The sequence below is a fragment of the Eulemur rufifrons genome, chromosome 7 (assembly GCF_041146395.1).
Source record: "Eulemur rufifrons isolate Redbay chromosome 7, OSU_ERuf_1, whole genome shotgun sequence".
Classification (NCBI taxonomy): domain Eukaryota; kingdom Metazoa; phylum Chordata; class Mammalia; order Primates; family Lemuridae; genus Eulemur; species Eulemur rufifrons.
The window spans coordinates 77,412,610-77,439,406 of NC_090989.1; the positions used below are offsets into that span (position 1 = coordinate 77,412,610).

At 43.6% G+C, this 26,797-nt stretch overlaps 1 protein-coding gene across 4 annotated transcripts in view; it reads left to right on the forward strand.

Annotated features, from left to right (window-relative positions):
* Window positions 1-24,072, forward strand: part of DGKG (diacylglycerol kinase gamma) — a 181,833-nt gene extending 157,761 nt beyond the window's left edge. For 3 of the 4 annotated variants that reach the window (XM_069472806.1, XM_069472807.1, XM_069472808.1), the window contains 3 exons: window positions 11,116-11,236; window positions 13,663-13,723; window positions 21,179-24,072. In XM_069472806.1, coding sequence (XP_069328907.1) covers window positions 11,116-11,236; window positions 13,663-13,723; window positions 21,179-21,277 — 281 coding nt within the window. In that variant the 3' untranslated portion in view covers window positions 21,278-24,072. The remainder of the gene's footprint in view (window positions 1-11,115; window positions 11,237-13,662; window positions 13,724-21,178) is intronic. The other variant, XM_069472809.1, reaches the window with a different exon arrangement.
* The last annotated feature ends 2,725 nt before the right edge of the window (window positions 24,073-26,797 follow it).

Genomic DNA, 26,797 nt, shown 5'->3' on the forward strand with positions numbered 1-26,797 from the left:
AGAATTCCAAACATAGAATTCTTTCCACACATCCCCCAACACCCTGCCCCACCACTCCATTTCAGGCCAATCCTGACCCAACAACCAGAAAAAGTCCTTCCCTGTCATGACCCTCCTTAACTTTGCCTTTCTGGGGTGGGTGAGTACTATACGCATCCATTGAGCGGTGATTCGTTTGTTCTGTGTAGATCTCTGCAATGTGCCTCGTATATGTCATGCCTGAGAATCAGGATTGAATTAAGCTGGAAAATCTTACCGCTAATTGATTTATTTTATTATATACACTGTACCTGGAATTGAAGCTTCTTGAGCTCAGTGGGTAAAGTAATGCCAGATAATACACCAGTATTTTACCTTCAAACCAAAGAACTCAGCACTCCATTTAATAAGATCATGCAGCCGAGAAGCCTTCCCCAAGAGGACCTGAGAAGAAGCTCACCCACCCCAAGCTCACCTCCTTGCCTTCAGATGCCCTATCACTCCTGGGTATTTCGACTCTGCCTTGAGTCATTTAATCTGTGTTTATTTTGTGAGTCAGACAGACCTCGGTTTGAATGCCTGCTGTGCCACATGCCAGCTGTGTTCTATTAGGCAAGTTTCTTAACCTCTCTGAGCCTCAAAGTTTTTTTTTTTGTTTTTTTTTTTTATTCTGGGATAGTAGTTTCTATGTTTTTATGTTGGGATAGTAGTTTATAACAGAGTTACCACAAGAATTGAAAGAAAAACCTTTGTAAAGCTCTAGGCCTTGCCTTGGGTCTATGCCCAGCAATGGTCCTCACTGGAACTACCAGATCATTCTTACCCTTGTTTCTCTTAGAGGCATGATGATGTCAGACCTTCACTTTCTACCACACGACCCTGGCGGCACACTGCCTCTCCCTCTGAAGGCCACCTCCCCCAGTGCACAGCGCCATCGTCAGAGCCCTGGCTAACCCCAGGAGATACCGCCCTGCCCACCACACAAGCAGGCTTTCAGGAACCAACGACAATGGCCACTGTGTGCCTGCACTCGCTCGCTCTCTTGCCTCAGCGTAGGGTTGCACTGAGCGCTCTGTCTTCCGCGCAGTGTGAGGACGGGTGAGGTGGCTGCCAGTCTGCCCCTGACCCAGACAGTCAGGAAATCCAGCCTCCATCTGGGTTGGAAGAGCTCAAATAGACCTTAGGGAGAGGACGCCTCCACCCCTAATCAGGGGAAACTGAGGCCCTGAGGAGGGAGGTGATTTGCCCAAGGTCACACAACTAGGCAGAGCCAGAACAGACACGGAAATTGCAGCCCCCGCTGCTGGGCCAACACATTCCCTCCCCTCAGGCCCGCAGTCTCTCTCTGCCTCAGAAAGCAGTGGCTCTCGGCGCATCTCCTTCCGTCCCTTCCCAAAAGGATAGACTGGGTAGAGTCAAAGGCCACTCCGTGCCCTCCGGCCACTCTTAATGCCTTAATGGGGCCTTTGGACCCTGAGAGTGGAAGAAACCTGAGAGCCAGTGTATGGCACATACGGGGCATGGCACAAAAGACGGGCGTACCCAGCGGGACCTGGAGTGTCAAACCCATGCCTTAAAGATCTCCAGAGCCTGCTCCTCTCCCTCCTTGCTCAGCCCAGAACAAGAGAAGGCACCCTAGACCATTGTGGGATTCTCTCCTCCCTCCCTCCTTCCCCCTCTCTCTCTATCTCCCTCTCTCTCTCTCTCACACACACACACACACACAAAGAGCTACAAGGAAAAGAAAAGAACTCCTTTTTAAATAAAAGGCTGAGATTCCTCCGTCTTCTATAGTTAAAAAAAAAAAAAATAGAAATAAAGATGCTTCACCTGCCAGAGGGGCAGTCACCCTAAATCTCAAGGTCACAGTATCTCTGCCCTATACGGTCTCTGCTTTTCTCTTCCTCAGCACCCGCTCTGCCCTCCCCATCCCCTCTTCCCCCCCTTCCACCCTCCCATCCTCTCCTCTTCCTCCACTACTTTCTCTGAGCTACATAATTACCATCTACAGAAGGCCATGACTTGCTGTGTAGCAAAGACAGAGCTTCCCAAGGATATCCCTTTTTAAGGAAACAAAATCACAGTAACACCAGTGTTTCTTGAAGGCCTTCTGTGTGCTGCTCCCACCCGATCCCATCTGCACAGGGCACTTGACGGCGTCCCTTTTAAACCTCACAACAACCCTGCCAGTGAGCTATTATATCTGTGCTTTCAGATAAAAGGCAGACTCAAAGAAGTTAAGGGCCTTCTCCCAAGTGACAAGTGAGTGGCTGAGAGATAGACTGAAACCCAGCCCTGTCCGAAGCTCGGGTACTTTGCATCACAACCTGTTGCAGGGGTTCATTCTCTGGGCTGGGTTTATAGAAGGCCATGGAACGAGCCTTCCTGCCTGTTTGGTTTGCAAGCAAGGGGCCCTCTGCCTCTCTCCTGGTGACTAGATCAGTTTCTCTAGGCAAAGCATTAGTCATAGATTATTGTTCAGGTTAGTTATGGTTGAGATACCTGTGAGCCTGGTGCCTTGAGAGGCCAGGTGGAAACATGAGGGACGGGATCCTGTCTGGCCAGTTAGCACCTTCCTTCCTTACTCACCCTTTTGTGCCTGGGGAACCCCAGAGCTCCCTCCCCTGCGGAAGATCAAGACAGTCTGTTGGGATTCTTTCCATTTCCCCGCCCCCAGGCCTTTTTCAGGCTGCAGAGCTTCTGAGCTGTGCTTTGAAGCTCTTTAGCCAGGAGCAGTGTTTCATCTGTGCAGACAGGTCCCAGTGGGAAGCTTAGATGAGCTGATCAGTGCTGGGCTTTGCTGCGCTTTGGGTGCCTGAGCGGCCAAGGGCACATGGCTCATCTCCATGGAAATCTGGGGGCAGGAGAGGAGCTTGAGGAGATGCCTGCCACAGCCTTGACAGGTCAAGTCTGCAGAGAGGCCAGCCAGCTACCACACGTCTGTGTAGGCTGGGGGGACTGAACCTGGCCCCACTGGAGAGCAGAGCTGGGCTTGTGTCCTTCCTTTCTGAGAAGGGTGAGAAGGTCCCACATACCCCCAGCACATGGCAGCTTCTCAGGAGCACAATGATAAGGAACATTGCTGTTTATGGAACACCTTCATATTCTTTATCTCTTTTGTTCTCAGAATAACCCAGTGAAGTAGATTTTGTTATTCCTGTTATGGACTGAACTCCTCACCCCACTAATTTCATATACCGAAGCCCTAACCCCAGGACCTTAGAGTGTGACTATAGTTAGAGATAGAGCCTTTAAAGAGGTAATTAAGTTAAAATCAGGCTGTTAGGGTGGGCCCTAATCCAATCTGACTGGTGTCCTTTTTAGAAGAGGAGACTTGGACACACACAAAGAGAGACAGAGAGAGACACCAGGGGTGCACAAGCACAGGGGGCAACCATGTGAAGAGGCAGCAAGAGGGTGGCCGTCTGCAGGCCAGGGAGAGAGGCCTCAGAGGAAACCAACCCTGCTGGCATGTTCATCCTGGACTTCCAGCTTCCAGAACTGTGAGAAAATAAATACCTGTTGTTTAAGGCCCCCAGCCCGTGGTAGTTTGTTATGGCAGCCTGAGCAGACGAATACAGCCCCTATTTCAGAAATATGAAAACAGACTCATAGGAAACAAATGACTTACCCTAAATGACACCACAATTAAGCTGTTAGCCCCATGTTTAAGGACTGAGTGAAGAGCTCCCCAGCTTTTTCCTTTACATTTGTGACTCCAATTTGTCTACCAGAGGCCATTTATTTAGTGACAGATTCCCGTTTGGACTTGTAAGTCCAATCAATAAGATGCATACCCCCTGCTGGTAAGATCACAAGATCAACATTAGCTAACTAGTGCTATCCACCAGACTCACAGGATTCCAGCCCAAAGCAATCACACCTAACATCTTAGTTTGCCTGTGCTGCTGTAACCCTGCCAAAGGGATAGTGCCCACAGGTTTCACTACAGTACACAGATACTCTAGGGTATGGGGCAGGCTTCCTTGCCACTATGGTGGTATGGTTTGGAAACTCTCTTAGTTCCGCCACATAGTCAGGGACTCAGCACCTCCATTTAGGGTTGCTTGATTCCCCAGGCTGGTCCGTTGCAGCTCCCAGACCTGAACCACCCTGGCGTGCTGATGGAAGGGGAAGTGGAGTGGGAGTGGGATTGAGGGTAGCAAGACATCCTCTTAGGCTAAGGAAATCCCACACCTCCCAAAGGCACTGCAAAAGAAGAGCTCAAATCAGGACACCCAGAGTTCCCCTTGTATCTTAAATGATTAAATTTTCATTAACCCGCACCAGCAACCAGGATGAGAATGGGCAAAAAAGAGACACATTAAGGGAGATAGGTAAAAACCAGGCTGGGTCGTCATTGTCCACTATATGCAGGGTTAGTAAGCTAATTCATGGAAAGCCTGTTACCTAGTTCAGGCTAGGCAAGTACAGTCGGATCCCTGTATCTGTGGGTTCTGTATCATGGATTCAACCAACTGGGGGTCAAAAATATTTTTTTAAAAATGGACGGTTGCATCTCTACTGAACATGTACAGACTTTTTTCTTGCTGTTATTCCCTAAACAACTATTTACTGAGTATTTCCATTGTATTAGGTATTATAAGTAATCTAAGGATTTAAAGTATACGGGAGGATGTATGTAGGTTATTTGCAAATACTACACCATTTTACATAAGAGTTTGAGCATCTGCGGGGGTCCTAAACCAATTTCCCGTGGATACTGAGGAGTGACTGTACTTATTATTAATCACTATCTTTTTCCTTCTTTGGACCAAACCTGTCAAAGTTGTTGGCACTAAAACATGTATCTTTTTCAATTTATTCAACAAACATTTATTGGGAACTTTCTATATGCCAAAGGCTGGGCTAGTTCCTGGGGGGAAAAAGATAAAACAAAACAAGAACACAATTCTGCCTTCTGCTCACAATGGAGTTGGGAAAGTGGAATGTACAGAGACAATTATCATTGGGTGAGATCCACTATCTGAGCACAAGGGAAGGAACAGGTGCCTAGGATAATCCCAGGAGGCTAAACAGGAGTTCTTCAAGCACAGGGATACTTGCACACCTGGCTAAGGAACTTGGACATTGTTTTTTTGGGATCCAGAGATTCCCAAAGGGTCTAAAGGGAGAGTGGACAGGTCAGATGTACCTTTTAGGTACAAGTGCTCTGCCAGCCTTTACCCCTCAATGTTGAGCTCTGACCCCTCCTCCAGACAGTTGGCAGGGCTAAGGAAATAAAATCAAAATGTGCTGTTGAAATAAAAGAAGTAGGAAAGGGAGCAGAGTCAGGGAATAGATTAAAGGGGGGAAAAATTGATAGAGTGGGATGCTCATTTAACCTAAATCTCACTTGATTTCCAGTCTTTGCAAAGAGGTTAAAACTATGAAGAACGCTGAATTTAAGAAAATGCTTTTAGCCTAATATTATGGTTTAGGGACTTGTCCTCAGCTCTAAGAAGGTAGATAGACCGTTGGGAGTTGTCAGGGTGAGCATGGAGAAAAAGGAAAGTGAAACGAATATATCCTGAGGGCCCACTGTGTGCCAACCACTTTAACATAAGGTCTGCCATTTTGAGGTCAATATTATTATTTCAAATTTTCAATTGAAAAAGCTCTAGATCAAAGCAGTCAGGAAGTAATTTGTTTATATTCTTCTTTGCTCCAACTTCTGCATATGTTTTGAGCAGTTTTATTGCCTAAGGCTTAAGTTTTCAAACTTAAGCATGCCTCAGAATCTTCCAGAGGGCTTGTTAGAACACAGACTGCTGGGCCCAACCCCCAGAGTGTCTAATTGAGTAGGTCTGGGGTGGGGCCCAGGAATTTGCATTTCTAACAAGTTCCCAGGTGGTGCTGAAGCTGCTGGCTGGAGACCCTGCTCTAAGAACCACCGGCCAATGTGATGATCCACCCAATAACCTGGCCCAGTGGTTCCCACATTGTGCTGCATTTTGGAGTCTCCTGGGGATCTTTAAAAACAAATACTCATGCCTAGCTCCCACCACCACACATTCTGATTTAAGTGATATGGGACAAGACCTGGGCATAGTTATTGCTAAAATCTCCCCAGTTAAATCTAACACTCAGCAAAGTTTAGGAACCACTGACCTAGCCTCATTTCTCCTTGACTGTAATCCCCATCTCCACCGTCCACTTTAGCTGCCCACCACTGGGACCACAGGAGGAACTCGTCATCGATTAGCAATGCTCACAGCAACCTCTTTCCAACCCTCTCTCCCACCGTTTCAGGACACCTGTTTCTAAAGCTCATCGAGTCTCTTACTTGCCTTCTCCCTTTTCATCCAGTATTTCATCTCCTCTGTTCAACCTAAACCCTGTGGTACAATAATTACTGCCGCCATCTCCTGCTCATGGCCAATAGTATCAATCCCCTTGTTCTCTCTTTGACCGTGTCTATCTGGGAGAGTTTGAGGAGAAGTATCTAAATCAAACTGCAGGCACGGAAGTCCAGGGAAGCTTCTTAAAATTGATGACCCTTCACCTGCATCTTGATGGACAAGTGAAAGTGGGAGAGAGTATATGTAGAGTATATGTAAAAGCACAAAGTAGGGGAACAATGGGGCTTACCTGGGGAATGACATGCAATGTATGTCTAGAGCAGGTACTTAGCCCTACATGGACAGGAAGTAAAACTGCAGGAGCAGCCCCTTAACACATAGGGATGGGCCTTGGGCACCAGACCAGGGAGATTCAGCATCATCTTTATAATTATGAAGAGCAGTGGATAAGTTTTTAACATGGCTTTTAAGTTATGACACTAATGCATACTCATAGGAAATAAGAAATGCCCAGAAAAGCAAAAAGAAGAAAATAACAATTACCTTTAATTTAATTACCCAGAACTCACCACTGTTAAGATTTTGCTGGGGTTTGTCCTTTTCTTCTATGCATATTCTTACCTTGTTGAGGGCATGCTATATAAGTAAGTTTATATCCTGCCTTCACACTTAACATTATAACTGGTTGGGTGCAGTGACTCACACCTGTAATCCCAGAGTTTTGGGAGGCTGGGGCGGGGGCGGGGATCACTTGAGGCCAGGAGTTCAAGGCCAGCCTGGGCAACATTGTGAGATCTTGTCTCTACAAAAAATTTAAAAATTAGCCAAGCATGGTGGTACATGCCTGTAATCCTAGCTACTAGGGAGGCTTGCACCCAGAAGTTCAAAGCTGTAGTGAGCTATGACAGAGCAAGATGCTGTCTCTAAAAAAATTAAAACAAACAAAACATTATAACAAACAACATACTTAACTGTTCTTGAAACTTTGTAAATATTTTTAATGGCAGCAAAAAATTCCATCATAGGGATACCATATCACTTTTCCAACTATTCCCATACAGGTTGAAACGAGGGGAGGAAGATTTCACTGTTACAAATGATGCCACAATACACATATTTGTATGAACTTAGGTTCTGTCAATGATTCTTATGATCAATACCAAGAAAGAAATTAGTGTCTCAAGCAGCATGAAAGTTTGCGATTCTTAGTTTTCTGTTGTTTTACGTTATCAGTGTGAAAGTATGCATGCTACATCTCTTCTCTAGCACTTGGTGTTATGTTGGGTGCCACTGAGGACTTTTGGTGTGGGGAATGACATGACCAGATTTGTGTTTACAAAATTGCATACTGGAGGCTGAACCAAATGGGCCAGCTTGGGATGCTATTGTCACCCTTGTTATTCCTCCTTTGCTTCCACATTCTCCTTTTTTCATTTTCCCATTCTTTATCTTCTTCTTTTCCTGGAGAGCGTATATTATGTGTTCGCTGCACATAAAGCACTGCACAAGGCTTTGCTACCAAGGAATAAGTAAGAGCAATACTGAAAGGCCCAGCTCTGTGACTGCACCAAGCTTATACTGACCCAGAGATCCTCTTCCTCTAGCTATGGTGAAAAAAGAAAAGTCTCTGGACAGTAATTCTCCTTTGGGAAAAATATTTTTTATATTTTCCAATGAATTCGCCAAGTGGGTTTATTGGTTAAATTAATTTCTTTTCCTCCATCCTGTGACTCTCCAACCCCACACATGATCATCCTTATGCCTGGAATGTCCTCCCTCCTTCCTCTTTTCAACCCAGCAAATTACCTTGGCATTCGCTCATCCTCCAAGACCTTGCTTAAGTAACTGTGACACTTTCATTCTGTAATTTGCCCAGTCAGAATCAGTCACTTGAGCTTCCTTGATCCTATAGTTCAATTACAGCATTTTCTGCACCCAACTCTGTTTCTCCCTCTTAGGGAAGAGTCCTTCAAGAATAGAACATTTTGTATCGCCAGTTCTTAACACAGTGTCTGGCATTTAGTTGTTACTCAGTAACTTTGAATGAATGAGTGAATGAATTTCTGTCTTACTAAGGTGCATAGACATCCCATCTTAAACAACAGTGAGTTCAAGAGTGTAAAGATAATATAGAGATGACATGGATTGCCAGAATCACACTCTGAATCATTGGTGCCTAAGGTAACAGACACCTGGTTTACCAGATGTCCTGAGCCTGGATCTGTGTTCTGAACATTAATTGTTCTGTATGCCTAGACATTGACCTGAGTTCTTTTCTCTTTCATTTTAGTTCCAAATTTAATTTGTACCTAAGTGCCTCTGTTATAGAGGAAGTAAAGAGGATGGAGTGATGCCAAAATTTCCCAAAGTGCATTTCAGTCAACAGCTAATATCATGGACTATTTAAGGTATCACACACAAAAAAGGGTCTTGTGGTCCGATAAATTTGGGAAACAGAGTTAAATAGCTTTCTTTACCTCAGGGCTTCTTGGCAGGCATTCTAGGAAGCTGAAAGAAAGATCAGCTAGGCAATGGTAGGAAAGTAGAAGAGCAGTCCAGTCTTGCCTCAGTAGTAGTCATCCTAGCCTCTCTATGCCAGGGAAAATTTGGAGTACAAAATCAAAGGCAGAATGACACAAAGCATGCCACAATCCTAGCCCCTTCCCCTACGCTTGCCTCCTCAGTCCTGCATCTGTGTGAGCCCCTGCCGCCACCCACCCACCCATGCTGATGAGATCAGCCTTCATTCTCTTCCAGAGCCAGGAAGCAAGGTAATGTGTGGGAAGTGATAGCTGCAAGGTAATGTGTGGGAAGTGATAACAACTTCAGAGTTAAAGCCATTCAACAGGAAAATTTGTTAAAAGACCAAGACATTGTAAAGCTGAAACACTTGAGTCTATTAAGTCCCCTGCTTCTTAGAACATTTTGTTACCAGGGAATGTTTCGAGGAGGGAAAACAGTGAACTATTACGACACTGCAAGATACCAAAGCCTGGTACAAGAGCAACATTTTATAAGACATCTGTCTCTGCCACTAGAGAATCTTCTAAAAAGTTCTGCTTCTCTTTTCTCCTCCTTTCTCCTACCCCAACATAACTCCTCCACCCTCCTTACCCCTAGACGCACTCTGTACATTTCTCTCTTCCCTCCTCCTCCTCTTCTTCTCTCTCTCTCACATTCATAGCTCATGTTGTTTTCACAGACACTATTAGAATGACATGGTAAGCTAAGACATCCAATGGTTAGTCAACCCTCTTTGGTAAGAAGGGGACTAATTACGTGACTAGAGGTTTAGACATTCTTTGTTGATTAGGTCCAAACTCCTTCAGAGAGCCTGGAGCATTCTCCTAAACTAACATTACTCTTCCATGGCTTCTTGCTCCAAGTCCAAATGAGATGGAGAGCCTAAAAGAGGCAATATTTTTTTTCACAAACGTGCAGAAAGGAGTAACTAGAGAAGAAAGGGAGTGTTGACAGATGCGGAGGGGAAAAGCCATGTGCCTGTCACAGAAACACTAATGTGATTTGTGTATCTGTTGGCAGCTGATGATCTTTAGTGATCATAGGTAGTTTAGACTGTAGCAATGTTGACACATTTGTGGTCAGCCCAATGGTTTGTTTAACTGTCTTCATTAGAAATACATCCGTCAAGAGAGTGTTTTTTAAACAATAGCCTTCTAAACAAAAGAGTAAAGACGAGCCCAAATATCTCCTTGCCAATCTTAACAAACAAACTTAACAAATAAACTTCTAAAGTGCTTTACCAGGAAGCACTTTAGGAGACAGAAGCCATGTGTTAAATAAACAAAAGCCTTAACATAGACATGACTACTTGGGGAGGCTTGTACCTCCTTTTAAACTTTGTGGACATTAATAGGACATTGGTGATTAGCCACAACTTATGAGAAAGGTACTTTTGCCTTGGTTAGGCAAAGGAATGGAAGCTTTTTAAAAATCTGCCTTTTTCTTTTGCTTCTGTTTTAAATAAATAAAAATTGTGTTGTAACAGTGAGTCTTGGGCCCAACACCAAACATTAATCCTGCCATTGCTTTCACAGGAAACTGGGCAGGGATAATCCAAGCCTTAGGAACTCTGACAAAAACTTCTAGGTTCTGAATCAGATGCAACTGCCGCCATGGGAGGCCATCGATCCTGAGTGACTCTGAACCTGAGCCTCATATTTTCTGACCCTCCTTTTCTCCTGGGGGCCCACAATAATCTGCTGTAGGTGAAATAGTCTTTTCCTTGGCTTTCCTTAGGCACCTGGTGTCCTGAAAGAGGTCCCTGACTTTCCCGAGGGTATCCAAGGAGGCTGGCTCACCAGCAGCTTACCACAGGCAAAATTTGAGATTAATTAACCATCCATCATCGCCAGTGGGGCCAAGATGTTATTCAGACCTTCAGAGAAGAGAGACTTGATCCAGCTATAGAAAATGGCCTTCGTCAACATTTCTTCCTGTCCTAGTCCCAAACTGAAGTGTTGTAGCTGTACTGAGGGGGTCAAAACTTAGTTCAGAAATAGCTGGTTCATCACTGATGCTACCCTACACTTGAAGAGGCTTCTTGGTGTGGCAGCCTATTTACTGGATGCATATTAATGTTCTGAATCCAAACCTTTTTTCACTAGAACCAGGTTTCTGTTCATGAAAAGGTATATTTTTTGACCTTTGGGGAAATGCCCTGTTGAGAGTGAGTCTGAAAAAGCTGTTTGGTGGGAGATGAAAAGATACTGACAGACCTGGGCTAGCCATCTGGGGACCAGACTTTCTGGCCAGAATCTGCCTGAGGAACAGAGCGATGTGTATGTGCTGCTTTTGCTGTCTCACTCTGCAGACCTCAGTGACCAGCTCCTTGAAGTGGTGGGGCTGGAGGGAGCCATGGAGATGGGGCAGATCTACACCGGCCTGAAGAGTGCGGGCAGGAGGCTGGCACAGTGCTCCTCTGTCACCATCAGGTATGCCTCCTCTTTCCCAGGCAGTCTCCAGGCTCCCCACCGCCCCGGGCCTTGTTGCAGACAACGACCAGAAAGCCACCTTTGGATTTCAGAGCAGGGAGAGTGGGGCACAGAAGCCTGATAACATTTGTAAAGAACGTCTTCGTACACCATTCCCCAAGCCTGATATTAAATAATGCAACCATTCAGGACATCACCTGGAGGATCCACCACAATCAATTTGCTGTTCTCTTAAAATGATGTGGTGAAATTCTCCAAACAGGAGTATAAGATTAAGAGGTCCAGAGAACCAGAGGTCCAACTCCTTGCGTTTTTTATTTTTACAAGTTAAAATGTTGGATGTATGCTAGAGGGCACACTCATAAAAAACAGGTGTGCTTGAGCCCAGGGGTTCAAGGTTGCAGCGAGATATAATCAGGGCTACTACACTCTAGCCTGGGTAACAGAGGGAGAGCCTATCTCTAAAAAAAAAAAAAAAAAAAAAAAAACCACCAATTTAAATTAAAAAACAAAACAGGTACTCTGTTCTGCTCTTTCTTGGATAGTGGCCTTGGAAATGCTATTTACTGCATGTCTTTGTATGCTAAACCATCAACATCAGCAAACCTGTCTTAATTGACTAAGAGGATGACAGGTTTTCAGGGGTAGATCACACGGGTTAGGCTCCGGGAAGAGGTGGGGTCTAACAAGGGGATCCTCGGATTTCAGTCTCTGTTTAATCAATATAACTGGTCGCATTTTGTCTCAGATTCTTTCCCCACCTGATTGTTTCAGAAGTCTTTATTCCTTTCCTTTTTCCATTTGATTGCTATGTGTCAAATCTATTAATGTGCCTTGGAGATCTCCCAGAGGGGACCACAGCTCGCAGGGTTTCCTGAAGGTATTGGACACCCGAACCCTTTTCTCCCAGAACCTCTTGGGCAAGTGTCATCAGAGCACATTCGAGAAACTCTGCTCTGCTCTTGGCACTACCTTGCATCCCTCACAGAGGTTCTGCAGCCTGCTCCCTGATGGCGCTTAGCTGAAGGTCTATTCCACTAACCCCTTTTTTTCGTTCCCTCTCTTTGCCTTCTCTGTCTTTCCTATTCCCCAGAGCTTTGCTCCGCTTTATTTCTGAGCTGTTGTGATGGGGCCCCTGTTTTCCAAATTAATCTCTCTAGCCCTGTCCTTTCTCCAGGACTGTCATACTGAGTAGGTCCAGTCTGGGAGCATATCTAAGCCATAACTTACGCAGACCACAGAGAACATAATATCCTCATCCCTGAGGAATCAAAGAAGCCGTGGATAAGGGACAGGAATTTTCCCTTATATTCAGTAGGTCTATTTCCAGATAGAAACGGAGGGGGTGAGCCAGGAGCCCCATCCTCCTGGGCAGTTCCCAAATACTTTCCTCAGCTCAAAGAAGCAAAATGCCACTCTTTCCTCTTATTATTTGTTTTTTATTATTAGATTTATTGTTTTTATTATTAGATATCTTCAGGGTCAGTCAGAGAATCATCACATCAAAACACAGCTTTGTTTTACAATTTCAAAAACAGGGCAGATGCCAAACCCAGGTGAGGGCTTCTCGGTCAGTGGGTGCTACCTGTTCCCCACTCACCCAGACCAGAGACCTCCGAAAGTGCCTGCCTTTTCTCCCAGAGGCAATGCGTTATGAATTCATAACTCTTTTACAGAAGGAAGTCAGAAGACCTCATCTCTCTCCTTTTAAGAATCCACATGCTAAAGAAGCCCTGTCCCAAGCAAGAAAGCCACACTTTCTCCTCTCCTCTCCTCCTACCCATGGAGGCAACATTCCTGGATAACCCTCTTTCCCTGCTAAGCCACGGCCAAGTTCATGCAACCTCAGAGTACACTGTTGTTCAGGAGATAAAAAAGGATAGCGGTTCGGACCAAGTGCAAGGCGAGACACACTCAGACCTGAGCTGTACCTTGTATGGGTTGGAGACGTTACCTCATTGACATGATGCAACCTCTCACTCAACATAGAGACCAGGCCCTTTCCCATTGCAGAGCGGGGTTTTGGCACCAACTGCAGGCCCTCCGGCTGACTGTTTGACTGAGGAGGGTCTGCTCAGCAGTGCTGTCATGCCTGCTGGCCACTGTTCCCCACACTTCTGCAGATGTCACTGCTTACTCACAGCAGGGTTTCTCAAAGTGGGGTCTGAGGACCAAGGCAATAGAATCACCCATCCTACTTATTGAAATGCAGATCCCTGGGCATGGCCCTGGCCCCAGACCTGCCAGGTCGGAATCCCTGAGGTGGGCCCAGAAATCTATTTTTAACAAGCTCCCCAGGACAGTCTTAGAGAAACACTGCTAGATAGACAGATAAGGTCTTCCCACTTCTGTTTTCCTTCTGGGAACAATCTTGATTCTCCAACTCCAAGAAGCTTACTGTGTTCTTTTGGTTTTCTGGGTTCCAGGACTAACAAGCTGCTGCCAATGCAAGTGGATGGCGAGCCCTGGATGCAGCCATGTTGCACGGTAAGTTTTGCCAATCTTTGCAATGAGGATGAGAAGCTTTATTTATTTTTCATATTAAGTCAGACCCCTTTGGGCACTGACTCAATATGAAATCGCTGAATCTCAGAGTCACAGGGACCTTGGAAGATTAACTAATGTAGCCCCTCTTCCACTCTATTCATCCATCCACTCATTTACCTGCCAAGCTTTTATTGAATGACTGCTGTGTGCCTGGCACTGTGAGGCTCCAGTTACAAAACTGAATGAGACATAGACCCATCCACAAGGAGCTCATAATTCTAGCTGGTGAATTCTGAGACTTCATCCACAGTGTCCTTGACAGCCTCAGCTTGACTCATTCCAGTGGCTGGGAATTTACCACCTCAAAAAGAAGACTGTTCTGTTGATGAACAGTCTAATTGTTAGAAAATGCTTCCTTATGTGGAAGCCAAATCTGCACACTTACCCTACAATTTCCAGCCCATGGCTGTGACCACTGGAGCTCCCAGGAGAGAATTCCCCACGTGCACAGACACACCTTATTTACCACAGGTGCACCCACAGCCCTGGGGAACTACCTGAAAACTCCACTGAAAGAGTCACCACACAGGTTATCTATTTTGTTTATGGCATTATCATCCACAACCCAGCACTGTGCGTGGTTTGTAATAGTTGCACAATAATACGTGTTGAATAACGAATAAAGGACTTAACAAATGAACAAACAAAAAAAAATGGAACATCCCCATTCCCTGACTTACCAAGTTGATCAACATGTTAGCTCTCCTTTTAGCACTACTACAAGAGCCATGCATCCTTCCCTCTTAGTTTGTTCTCAGTTAGAAACCCAGCTTCAAACTCTGCGGTGAAGACAAACCATCGTCCTGATTTTCAGGGACTCCACTGGGACATTATATGAGTAATACCCTCATTGCTGTCACAAATGTGCAAATTTCAAAAGACAAAAATTGTGCTTCTAGGCTTCTTCCCTCTCGTGGAGTATCCAGATACCTCAATAACCTGCTAGTCTGAGCCCCTCAGAACATCAAGTTGTCTTCTACTAGAGAGAGGGTTTTCATGAGCCTGCTGAGAAGATATGACATCTTCTATAAAAGTTTTGAAAAGTGGCTCATGCCTGTAATCCTATCACTCTGAGAGGCTGAGGTGGGAGGATTGCCTGAGCTCAGGAGTTCAAGACCAGCCTGAGCAAGAGCAAGACCCCATCTCTACTAAAAAATAGAAAGAAATTAGCCGGGCATGGTGGCACACCTGTAGTCCCAGCTACTCGGGAGGCTGAGGCCGGAGGATCGCTTGAGCCCAGGAGTCTGAGGTTGCTGTGAGCTAGGCTGACGCCATGGCACTATAGCCCCGGCAACAGAGTGAGACTCTGTCTCAAAAAAAAAAAAAAGAAACAGATGGTCCTACTGGTGAGATTTTCCATACCTTTAGAAAATAAATATTTAGGTAAACTGCTCTATAGTATAGACAAAGGTAGAAAGATATCCCATTCATTTTATAAAATGAAGACAGATACAATAACTTAACAAACATTACACTTAAAAATAAAAAGATACAGACCAATCTCAAATCTGAATATGATATAAGAATTCTAGTTAAAGTATTGGTAGATAGAATTGAACAGTATGTTTAAAGAATCATTCACCCTTCAGAGCATATCAAAGGAATGAAAAGTCTTCTAATATTAATTCAGAATTAAAAATTACATGGTAATATAAGTAGATGACCCAAAAGTATTCAGTTACATTCAACATTTCTGATTTTTAAAGATAAAAACTGCTAGAAAACTAAAATCAGAAAGATACCGCCTATGTTAAACCAGTAACTAATGTTTTACTTAATAGTAAAACACTAGAGGAATTCTCATTAAAATCATGGACGTGTACGCTAACATTATTTGGAAGTTCTAGCCAATACAATATGCATGCAGCAGAAAAGACATATAACTATTTGGAAAAGAGTCAAAACTGTCATTATTTGTAGATGATATGCTTATGTACATAGAAAGCTAATAGAATCAACTGAAAACCTCATAGGATAAATTTGTTCAATTAAGCGCTATAGAAAAGTAGACAAAAATTAATAGCTTTTCTATATACCAGCAATAACCAATCCAAAGAATATAATAGAAAAAACTTCAAATATCATAATAACAGCAGAAAGACATAAAATACTAAACTGAATTGTGGAAAATGAAAAATAACTATAAGACTTAACCAATTAAAAAAAAATATATGAACACAGAAAAACATCCCATGTTCCTAAACAGGGATCCCAAAATCCCAATGCAATTGATTTTTTAACTTGACAAAACAATGCAATTCCCAGGGCATTTTATAAAAGAGCTATGAAAAAGGATTTCTCACAAGATACTAAAATAATTATAAAGCCACAATAATTTGAATAATGTGCTATTGGCATGATATTGGATGGATAAATTCATAGTACAGAAGAGAGTCCTTAGAAACCCTAGTATATAAAACTAATGGAGGAAAAAGAAAGATCATGAATTAATTAGAAGGAAATGAATTGTTTAACATATGACATCCAAAAAATTGTCTGTTTGGGAAATGTCATTATATACCAACCTCTCACCTCAAACTATATTCCAAAAACAAAACAAAAAAAACCCCTCCAATTCTGTTACTAGCTCTCAGAAGAAAAAACAAATAGATGATTCCAGTTACACTGTGGGCAGGGACTTTCTAAGGAAAAAAATGACATATTTGCCTATTAACCATTTTTAATTTCTACAAGTCAAGAATCAGTATAGATATTTAAAAGGCTAAGGGCAAGATGTGTGCAATACCTGTCTCAAAGAGCAGGCTAATACCTATAAGATATAAAGAAACCAGCTCTTAGAATCCAACAGAAAAAAAAAATACTAACAATGCAATAGTGAACAGACACATTGCCAAAGAAATGCCCTGGGCTAATAAACCTGTGTAATAATATTTAATATCACAAGTTTTTTAAGAAAGGAAAGATTTTAAAATTAAAACAGAAAGCCAAGCCATATTTCATTTATCAATTAGCACAGTGTTTTTATTTGTTTGCCTTAAGATAATATTCATTGCTGTCAAGTGTGTGGTGAGACCAGCACACTCATTCAGTGAGGCAAGAGTATAGACAGGTATAGCCATTCTGGAAAGCACTGGGAGCTACGTATCAAGAACCCCTACAAATATTAACATACATCGATCCAGTTCATTTACTTTCCCCCTTAAAAGTTTTTCATATACTCCTAAGAATTTTTTCTAAGTAAAATACAGATTATCAAAAACATAGGCAGAGATTGATATATAAGAATTCCAATTTCCATATTATTCATCATAACAAAAAATTGGAAATTACTAAAAAGCTCAACAGTTAGGGAAAGGGTTCAGTAAGCTATGCAAGAGTCATCATATGGAATCATTTTGAGACATTTAAAATCTTAGTTAATAAATATTTAATGACATCAAAAATGCTTGTGATCTATTAAATCAAACAGCTGATTAAGATGCTGATTTCAATTTTATTAAAAACATATAAGCATGGAAACAAACTGAAAACAGCGTATCAAAAAGTTTAACAGTTATTATCTCTATGAGATTTTTAAATTCTTTCTGTATTTTCAAAATTCTTAAAAATGAGCACATATTTCTTATACATAGCAATATATGTATCTAAAATATATATTCATTAAGAAAACTTATCTCATGCTTGCAGCACTCTCATGCTTCACCATCACAGTTAGGTAGCATAATTCGAGCCTCAAAATCCAGAATCTTCTCCCAGAGTCAGATGATAGTAGAATCTCAAAGTTGAAAATGATCCTAGTTATCTAGTCCGGTGATTCTCAAACTTGGGTATACATCCAAATAACCTGGAAGAGTTTTAAAATACAGATTTCTGGGCCACATCCCAGATTTTCTGATTCTGTAGGTCTGGATGCCTGAGAATTTGCGTTTTCTGACAAGTTCCAAGGTGCTGCTGATGCTGTGGTCTAGGGACCACACTTTGAGAACCAATAATTTAGTCAAACTTCCCAACTCATCAGTAAGTCACACACTTCTCCATCCCTTATGAAACCTGATTGTCCAGTCACAGTTGAAGGTCTCTGATGGCAGGAAACACTCATGAAGCAGGGCATGCTCAGACCTCGGAGAACCCAGAAATGGCTAAGACCTGAAAGACTGTGCAAACTGTCCCTCCTTCCTTAGGCTCACATTAAGCCAGACTATTTCCTTAACTTTTTAAAATATTACAGAAAGGATTTGAGGCCTTGCAGGTTTGTGCCTTTCCCTTTCCAGTTAAAATTAGGGCAGACCTCAGACACTTCCCAAATGGTGCCAGAAGGGTCCGCACTTGGAGTTATCGGAATCCTTCGCCCTGTGCGGGCAGCATTCAGGAAGAAGTCCCTCAGTTTATTGCTTCTCTTGAAGTAGTAAAAATGTGTTGATTTGCAGGAAATGCCCCCCAAACACAGTACACCCCCAGCACTAGTGAAGTTTAAAATTTTATTCTATTTTAAAGGGGAAATTACATGCTGCAGTAGTTTTGTGGATTTTGAACTACCATGCAAGAGTCTACTGTATCAATTCTCTCTGTACGAGAGCAGAGGACTAACATGGGGCTTTTGTCCTTAGTGGTCATCAGGTGCTGTGAGTGTTATGAATGGTTTCCAAGGAAATCAACTGTAGTTAACTGTCTGACTTACCCAATTATCAAAAAAGTTGGGGTTTTAACTACAGAAATGTGGGATACTCTCTATCAGGGGTGGAAAAGGTGAGTTTGGCCATATCCAGCTACTTCCTAAAATAGGCTCTTAACTGTTTTACCCACTAGCCTCCTAATTTGAAGGTAAGAGACTGACATCTCTTTGACTGGAAATGAGGATATGATCTCATGCTTCTGTCAGTTATCTGGAGTATTGGAATCCACAAAGCTGACCAAAATATCATATTACTCAGGAGCCCCAAACTCCTACCCTATTAAGACCTTTGTCAGAAACGCTGAAAAAACAAAAACAAACTAAAGGGATTTGAGTTTCACTTCCTCCTCTTTGCCCTGGAGGTGCTAACAAGCAAATAAATAACTCAGCTGGAGGGACAAAAAGGAGAAGCAAAGGTCTTCTATCATCTAAAAGAAATGGGCTCTACCAGTGGGAAATGTAGGCGCTGCACCAGCTGCCACCCCCTGCCCCAAACACAGCCATCTCCACGGCCAGCACGGGCTCTCTCCCCTGGGGTGTACACCTCAGTCAGCACTTCCACCGCAGGCACTGCCCGGCTCGGGGAACACTGCCAAGAGTAAGCCCAGGTCCTTCCCCTCAACGGGCACGTGAGCTCAGGAGTGAGAGGAGGCTTACCACAAGAGAATGTGCCACAAATCACTATCATCAGAGTGCCAAATTGCCTGCCACAGATAAGTGCTGTCAGAGACTCCAGTCTATGCCTCACTTCCATGAAGTCTGGAATAAACACAACACCCACAATAAGACACACAACACAAGATGGTGTTGATGTAGCCTCGGTTTGCTCCTCTGGTGACTACCACAAAACAGACAGACTCACCTCACTTCTAGATCTCCAGGCTGGCAGAATCCAACATAAGGGTCATTTTCAGCTTTCATCACCAGGTTATGCTAATTGTCCACAATGATGAATAATATAGAAATTGGCATTCTTGTTATATCAATCTCTGCCTATGTTTTTGATAATCTATATTTTACTTAGAATAAATTCTTAGAAGTATATGAACAATCTTTAAGGGGGAGAGGACAATGTTCTGTCCTTTCCTTTCCATTTCCTGGAGGTTTATAAATGTAAACTTGGCTCATAGTAGAGCCCTCTTAGCCAGCCACTCCCCACTCCAGCTCACCCTGACAACAGCTGTTGAATAACTTCCCTCAAACGCTTTTTCTCGTCCTGTTATTCTCCAGTGTGAAAGGCCACCTCTCATGGTTCCTCATGACTTCGCATGAACCCAGTCTTGCCACCTCCCTTGACAGCCCTGCACCAGCTGTCCCAGCCCGGCCACATTCCTCATCCCTTGCCCTCCTCACCTGTCCCTCCACGGCTCCTCTACCCAGTGCCTTCTCTTTCTCTTTCCACCAGTACATGTCCTTCCCTTCCTTCAAATCTTAAAATTCTTCCATTTCTCCCATCAGACTCTTCTCATTCCTTACCCACCTTCTTTTTGATACCACCTGGTTTATCCTACATTCATTTAAACTTGTTGATGGGTCTCTCTCTTCAAGAGTTCTCTTGTTCTCTGGGGTCACACTGTCATTTTCACTAATGTAAACACCACGAGAATGGGTTCACAATTTCTGTTTCTCTTCACATCCATCTTTCTCTTTCTCCTCCAATGTAAGACAACAAGTATTTAACCGTTACTTTCCATTTTACAGTGTACAGTGGGCTCTCAGTGACAGTCTATCACTTGATCTTTGCAAGAAAAATACAACAAATGTAATCATGCTCATTTTACAGTTCAGCAAGCCCTGGCTCCAAAGGTTAAATGATTTGTCCAAAGTTTCACAGCAAAGAAGTGGAGGTGTCAGGACCCAAACCCAAGTCTTTGAATCCTAAGTGCCATGTCATCTTCCTACCCTGAACATGTGCCATACTTGATAAGTATTGTAGATGGACTAATAATGCAGATTATTAAGGTGGCAGTGTCACTAGGCCACATTCAGATACAGATTAAGCATTTTGAAGCTATGGCCTGAGGATAGGTTGAGAAGAAAAGCAAAAATGAGACTTCATCAGTGTCTTTCACTTCCAATTAACTTAAAGTTTACAGGAGGAAACACTTTTAAATCCTAAAATTCCTAAAAAAAAAAAATGCTTTTAAAAGAAATTAGAGTCTTCCCTGGAAGGCTAAGAAAAGAGGAAACACCTAAGGAACTCCCTTGGGAACTCTCCACATGGTGTTACTTGGTCAGAGGTCAGACTAAAGCCTCCCGGTCAATTGGCTGACATCTCTGCATGGCCTGGAAAGAAATGGCCAGGAGCAATGGTGGCTGGGAATCCAGAGGTCGGGGCTCTGGCTGTTCTGCCGTCTCTGTGTGAATGCAGGCCAGGCTAAGGCCCACTGGAGCCTTGGACTCCAATTCCTTTGTCCATCCTGGAGAGGAGTTGAATGAGAAAGTCCCTGAGTCCTCCTCTGGCTGTGACATTCTGAGAGTCTATGAATAGCAAGGACACAAGACAGGTGTGAGCTGATCACCACGTGGGAAGCTCACACCTGTCTCTCCCCAGTGTTTCTGCCCCTCACTTCCAGCAGTGCCAAACTCCAGGCCCAGTCAGGGTCGAGTTGCCAATTTTGAAGCCATTCAAGGACGGTTGTCCTTCTGCATAGCACTCCTTCCAGCCCAAAGCTGGCCTTCTTTCTTTCTCTGGGACTCACTCTCCCTTAGGCTACTGGGATGTGCATGCCACTAATTCATTTCTTCCTCTTTGCTTTTAGATTAAAATCACTCACAAGAACCAAGCGCCCATGATGATGGGGCCTCCCCAGAAGAGCAGCTTCTTTTCGTTGAGGAGAAAGAGCCGCTCAAAAGACTAAACGGTGTGCCAAACGCCATCTAAGCCAAGAGCGAAAGCAAGAAACTGTACCTACACACTTGCACACACACATTTATGTGCACACACACACACAAACACACACACTCTTCTCTAACCAGTGGAAGCAAAGTCACCCTTCAGGAAGAAAACGTCACCTTGCCAAACATCCTACCTATTTCAATAATGGATACACCCTAACAGAGCCAGTGCCAACTTAACATTTGGAATGGACCCTGGGCCCACAAGGGTATGGTTAGCTCATGCAGCAACTTCCACATTCCCACAGGCCTTGAACAGGACTTCCTGAGACTGAAGGAGAAATCCCCCTTCCTTTCCATCAGCCCTGCAGGTTTCCTCATGGACACTGGCGAGGAGCAGGCTTCAAGTTTCCTGCCCATGGTGAGGTCGGATGTGGCTGAGGGAAAGGGCTCCAGTTCCAGAGAACTTGCACAAAGGTCCCTCTGTACAGAGACAAAATGGCCTCCGGCTCTCAGAGCACACTCCTTGGCAGGGCTCAGCAAGCGCACGTTGGTTTCTTGGTTGTCCTCTGAGCGACAACTTCTCCCTGAACTTGCTGAGGAGGCAGAAAGGCCGTGGAAAGCTGTGTTTCCATTCCTGGTTCTCTGTGCTGTTGGTGGGCACTTATTTTCCGAAAGCCTTCTCCTGGTGACTGTGTGTTTGTTTAGAGGTGGCTCCAAGAGCCCCCAGAGCTGCCTGTACAGCACACCTTAGATGTGGTATTTATTTTCTTAGTTCTCTGAACACCTGGGAGGGAAAGCAGAGAAACTGGGATTTATTTTTCAAATTGGTGTCATAATATTGTGTAAAAAGGGAAGAAAAAAAAAAAAAAAAAACCACCCCCAGCTTCTTTCTTTTTCAAGCCAAAGCGTGTTTCCTGTTTGAGTTCCAAGCCCTGGTGGCAGACTATTCCTGAAGGCAGGGAAGATGGGAGGGAAACCGGGAGACAAACCATAGGGTGGTTCCCTCCTGCTTCTTTGCACTCACCCCTCCCAGAGTGTGACCTGAAGGACCTTCTGGTGGTCTTACATGTGTGTATATATGTAGCATATATATTTATATATATATAAATATTTATTTACTGATGGACTTTTCCTGATTGGAAAAAAACATAGGTAGTATGGGAACAGAAAGAGGGAAAGAAAAAGCAGCTCCTTGCTCCCCCAATCCCCCATTTCATTGTCAAGACACATTTTCCTGTGGTGATCATAAGGGAAACAAAAGTAGCTCCTTATCATGAAGAGGCTGAGAACTCCGATTCTGGATCCTCCAAACAACCATGACAGATATTCTGGGCAGGATTTGCTCTCCCATTTGTCATATAAGGAAACTGAGTCACAAAAATGTTGAGAGATTTGTCTATGGTACTGTGATTTGAGAGTAGGTGCACTAAGAAGATATCTAATAGAGAAAAGAGCCCACACGTCTCAGAATAGGGTCATGATTGCACTTGGATCTAGTTTGCCAGGGAAAAACTAATGTGCAGCATGTGTGTGGTTGGGACAAGCCCACACGAGAAAATGAGGGCTTCGTGATGCTTTCCGGTCGTTCTCTCTGGCCTGAACTGGAGAGAAGGTGGTCTGAGTTTAAAGGTACTAGACAGATCATCAAATGGAACTCTTCACATGTCACCTCATCATGGTCATCATAGTCTCTTAGTTTGGAAACACCCCTAGCTGCAGGGATGACCTCAGTGGAGAGTCACAGGGAGGACTGAGTCACCTTCTGCAAGGAACTGCCAGCCACAGCAGAGGGGTCTCGGCAGAACTCAGTGGGCTTCATTCAGTTGGTGCCAGCATTACCCTCCTTTCCCAAGGGAAAGTCTGTGTATGGCTTCACTGGGCCTCCATCCTTCTCTGAGATTGCTGAAGAGGAAACTTGGGCCCACTTGACATCACTCCACTGAGCTGCCTCTAGTCTCCTTTGGACAAGAAAGGAAATGTCACGATTATGTGTACGAATTGAGCCTAACTCTGAAGGAAGCAATCATCTTGGATCCAGGACCAAAATCTAGCACCATCCTGCTCAACCTAACAGTGCAGGACCCTCGGCAAGGAGAAAACCAGGCCACCTAAAGAATAGCCTTAATAATGGGATCCTTGGTGATGGGACCAAGCAGCTCCAGAATGACTACAGGTACTATCTTGGAAACCACTTGATTCTGAAATGGAAGCAGGTTCAGATTTGGGGTCACTGATTCTAAGACATTTATAGACATTTTTGCATGTTTCAGCCCTGATCCCCCAAGATGGAGGCTGTTGAGACATGGCACTCTCAACAGGTGAAATTGATTCTCAGAGACTCACAAATCTCACAAAGAGGCCTGCAGAAACTGGCCTTACCTGCTCTACCCTAGTGCATAGGCCTTGCAGTGTTGCTTGACAGACAAATCCCAAGTCCTCCTTAGAGACACAGAGTGTAACAGACTTCAGTGGAAATGCACTTCCGATTTGGTAACCTTAGTAAGTCTTGTGTTGTTTAATCTTATCTTACAAATAATCCTTGAAACACTGTGACTGTGGTTTCTTATTGTAGAGTACCCTATCTTAGTGATCCTCATAGCAACCTCTGAGGTTAGCAGAGAAGGTATTATCTCAATATCTCAATCTTTATGAGAACAAGGCTTAATGAGGTTTAGTGACTCCTCAAAGCTACACAGTCAGGGGAGAACCCAGTCCCTTATTTCTTGTCTTATTCTGATTCTGGCCATGCTACAGACATGTTCTCACCTGCCCCCACACTCCTACCCCACCAGCAATAAAAACAATAAAACAGGAAATCTTCAGTACTTTGTGTTGTCCCTGAACGGATGGGCTAGGAGTCGCATCTCATTATGGCTTGGTCTTCGTGGGGTTTCCCCAGTGAGTTGAGAGTGGAGATAGACTTAGTAGGATGATTATATTCAGGTCAGGGACTAGCTCCTCTCAAGAGAGTTCTTTCCACAGATGGAAAAGATACGTTAAAATTGCCAAATAAATTAGGAAATACTTGGCAGAACCTGGAAGAGCCTCCAGACTGGCGTTACATAACATGCATATACATTATACATATGCACATTATATAAGGTGACATAGTACTTAATGTGCTGTATATATTATGTAAATTACATATTTGTGAGTAATCATGATAAATATAGAGACCCACTAATCACTTTTTTACACATACTCAGTGACAGATTAGGAAGTTACTTTGCCAGAGAGTCTTAAAACTTACTCTCTCCTGATGCTTTGTTTCCAACTCCTGCCAAAAATAATTGCATCAACTTTTCCCATCTCTACCCCCCTCTCCTCTTGGCCAAAACCCTCAGTTACCTCCTGTCCCAGCTACGCTGTGCCTTCCGTGCAACTCTACCACAATTGGGATCCATAAAAATAGAAGCAGGGGGATGGGAAAGATCCAGATTCCCTGAGTTACAGGCCTGTACCTCAACACTCCCAAGCAGGAGTGCCTAATGCTAACATTAAAAGGAGGGGAGAATGGGTGAGGGGGAGGGAGAGAGGAGGAGTCTACCAATCCTCCGAGGAAGGAGACTTCGTAGTCTTCCTTGGCCACCAGCTTTGGGATCCAACAGTAATCAGTCAAGAAATTATTTCAAATGTCTAGTCTAAGTCTCCACAGCATATCTGATACCATAATTTCCTAAAATGTGTCTCACAAAACACTAGTATCCATAAAGTGCTCCATGAAAAAAAGAGTTCTGCGGTCAAATACTAGATCCCTTCTAGGGGATACATTGAGAGGCTCTGAGAACTCACAGTAAAGAATCATAGTGCCCTTTGTCTGCCAACATCTATAGATTAGAAAACAGTGCCTTAAGCCCACCACTTCTTTCTTTTTAGGTCTCTGTGGAGATGGGAACATGCAGGTAACCATCTTCTGCAATAATATCCCAAAAAGTGCTTTTCTAAGACAAGTCTCCATTCTTAAGGCACACTTTCTTGTTTCTTCTATGTGATTGTCTGTTTTTATTGTTTCTCTCTATACACTTCAAGCAAGAATCAACAATCTAGACTCTTTGTCCCCTGAGTGGCATAGGGATTGGATTAAAGGGTGGGGATGGAATTAAAGGGAAGACATGATAGCTGCCAGGGGTCAGACTTATCTGTATAGCTCCAGAAAACAGAATCAGGTCTAAAGAACACAGTTGTAGAGAGGTCAATTTTTATTCAATGTAATGCCTGCTCTTAGAGCTGGCCTAATATGGAAAAGGCTGCCTTGTGAAGGAATGAACATCCACCTGCTCTTATAGGAAAAGTTTTGACCCGGTTGGATGGGAAACAAATGGTAACTGATCTACCTTGTCCAAAAAGCTGTTGAAATTGCTTTTGTAGGCATTAGTGTTAAATCAATAGATCCATTAATTCCTTTTGAACAGCAATTTCTTGGTGTCTTTTATTTTCTGAAAGAATGAAAAATGACTCCAAGAGAGATTTCTGGATCAGTGGGTACTACCACTTAGATCGGACCTATAATGGCAGGATTGACCTGACTCACTGGCACCCTTGAGGGTAGCTAGTGGTGGTTTTGACTGCTTCCTGCTAGCTGTAAGAGTTGAAGGAGTAGATTACAGCATTAAAGCCAAAAGAGATTTTGCGTTTCTATTGAGGTTCACATTAGCAGTTTGGAACTCTTCTCCTAGTCACAAATATCAGTCCTGTACCAGAGTTGCAATAACAAAGAACAAGAAAACATCCCACACCTCAAATATCAATCAAGTTTTAAACAAAAAAGGAGGCAGAATTGTATAGACTTTCATATGGAGCCATTGATTTTAGCTCAACTTAATGTCTACCATATTGGAGTGCATCTTTCAACTTTCTACTACACAGAGAAAGTAAGGAAGGGAGATAAGAAAGGGAATTCCCACTCACTGCTTACTAGTTGCCAGGGACTGTGTCAAGATCTTCACATGTGTTATCCCTTTTGATCCTCAGAACAGCCTATGATATGGGCATTGTAATTATTTCATAGGTAAAGAAATTAATGCAAAAAGTACCTTGTCCAACAGACAGCAACGTCAGAACTAGGACTTCACACAGGTCTGTTTTACATCAAAATCTATGCTGTCTCCACTATATTTTAGTGCCTTTAACATTCTATTCTAATTTTTTCCACCCTACTAGCATCCTAGGTGACATTACATGTCATCAACAAATTGACGTCCTATATGTTCAATCTCTGTATAGCCATCTAGTCATGAAGAACTTCCAGTGCTTGTTCATATTTAAACTCAACAGCCTCCATAGACAGCTGGATCACAAAACTTCACCCTTGCAATCAAATTGGCAGCCATCCCTTAATCCTCAGTGTCTTCAAGTTCTAGCTGAATGCAACTCATTTCCCAGGGCTAACCTAAAAGATTTTTTTGTTCAGCTCTGTGAGTGGGAGAGCAGCCTTCTTGGATTTAAATGCCATGGTCAACAGTGACTGGCCAATACCGAGAAGGAGCACTGGGGTTGTTGAAGGGAGCCTCCAGCAAGGAGGCTCTGCATGTGATGCTCAT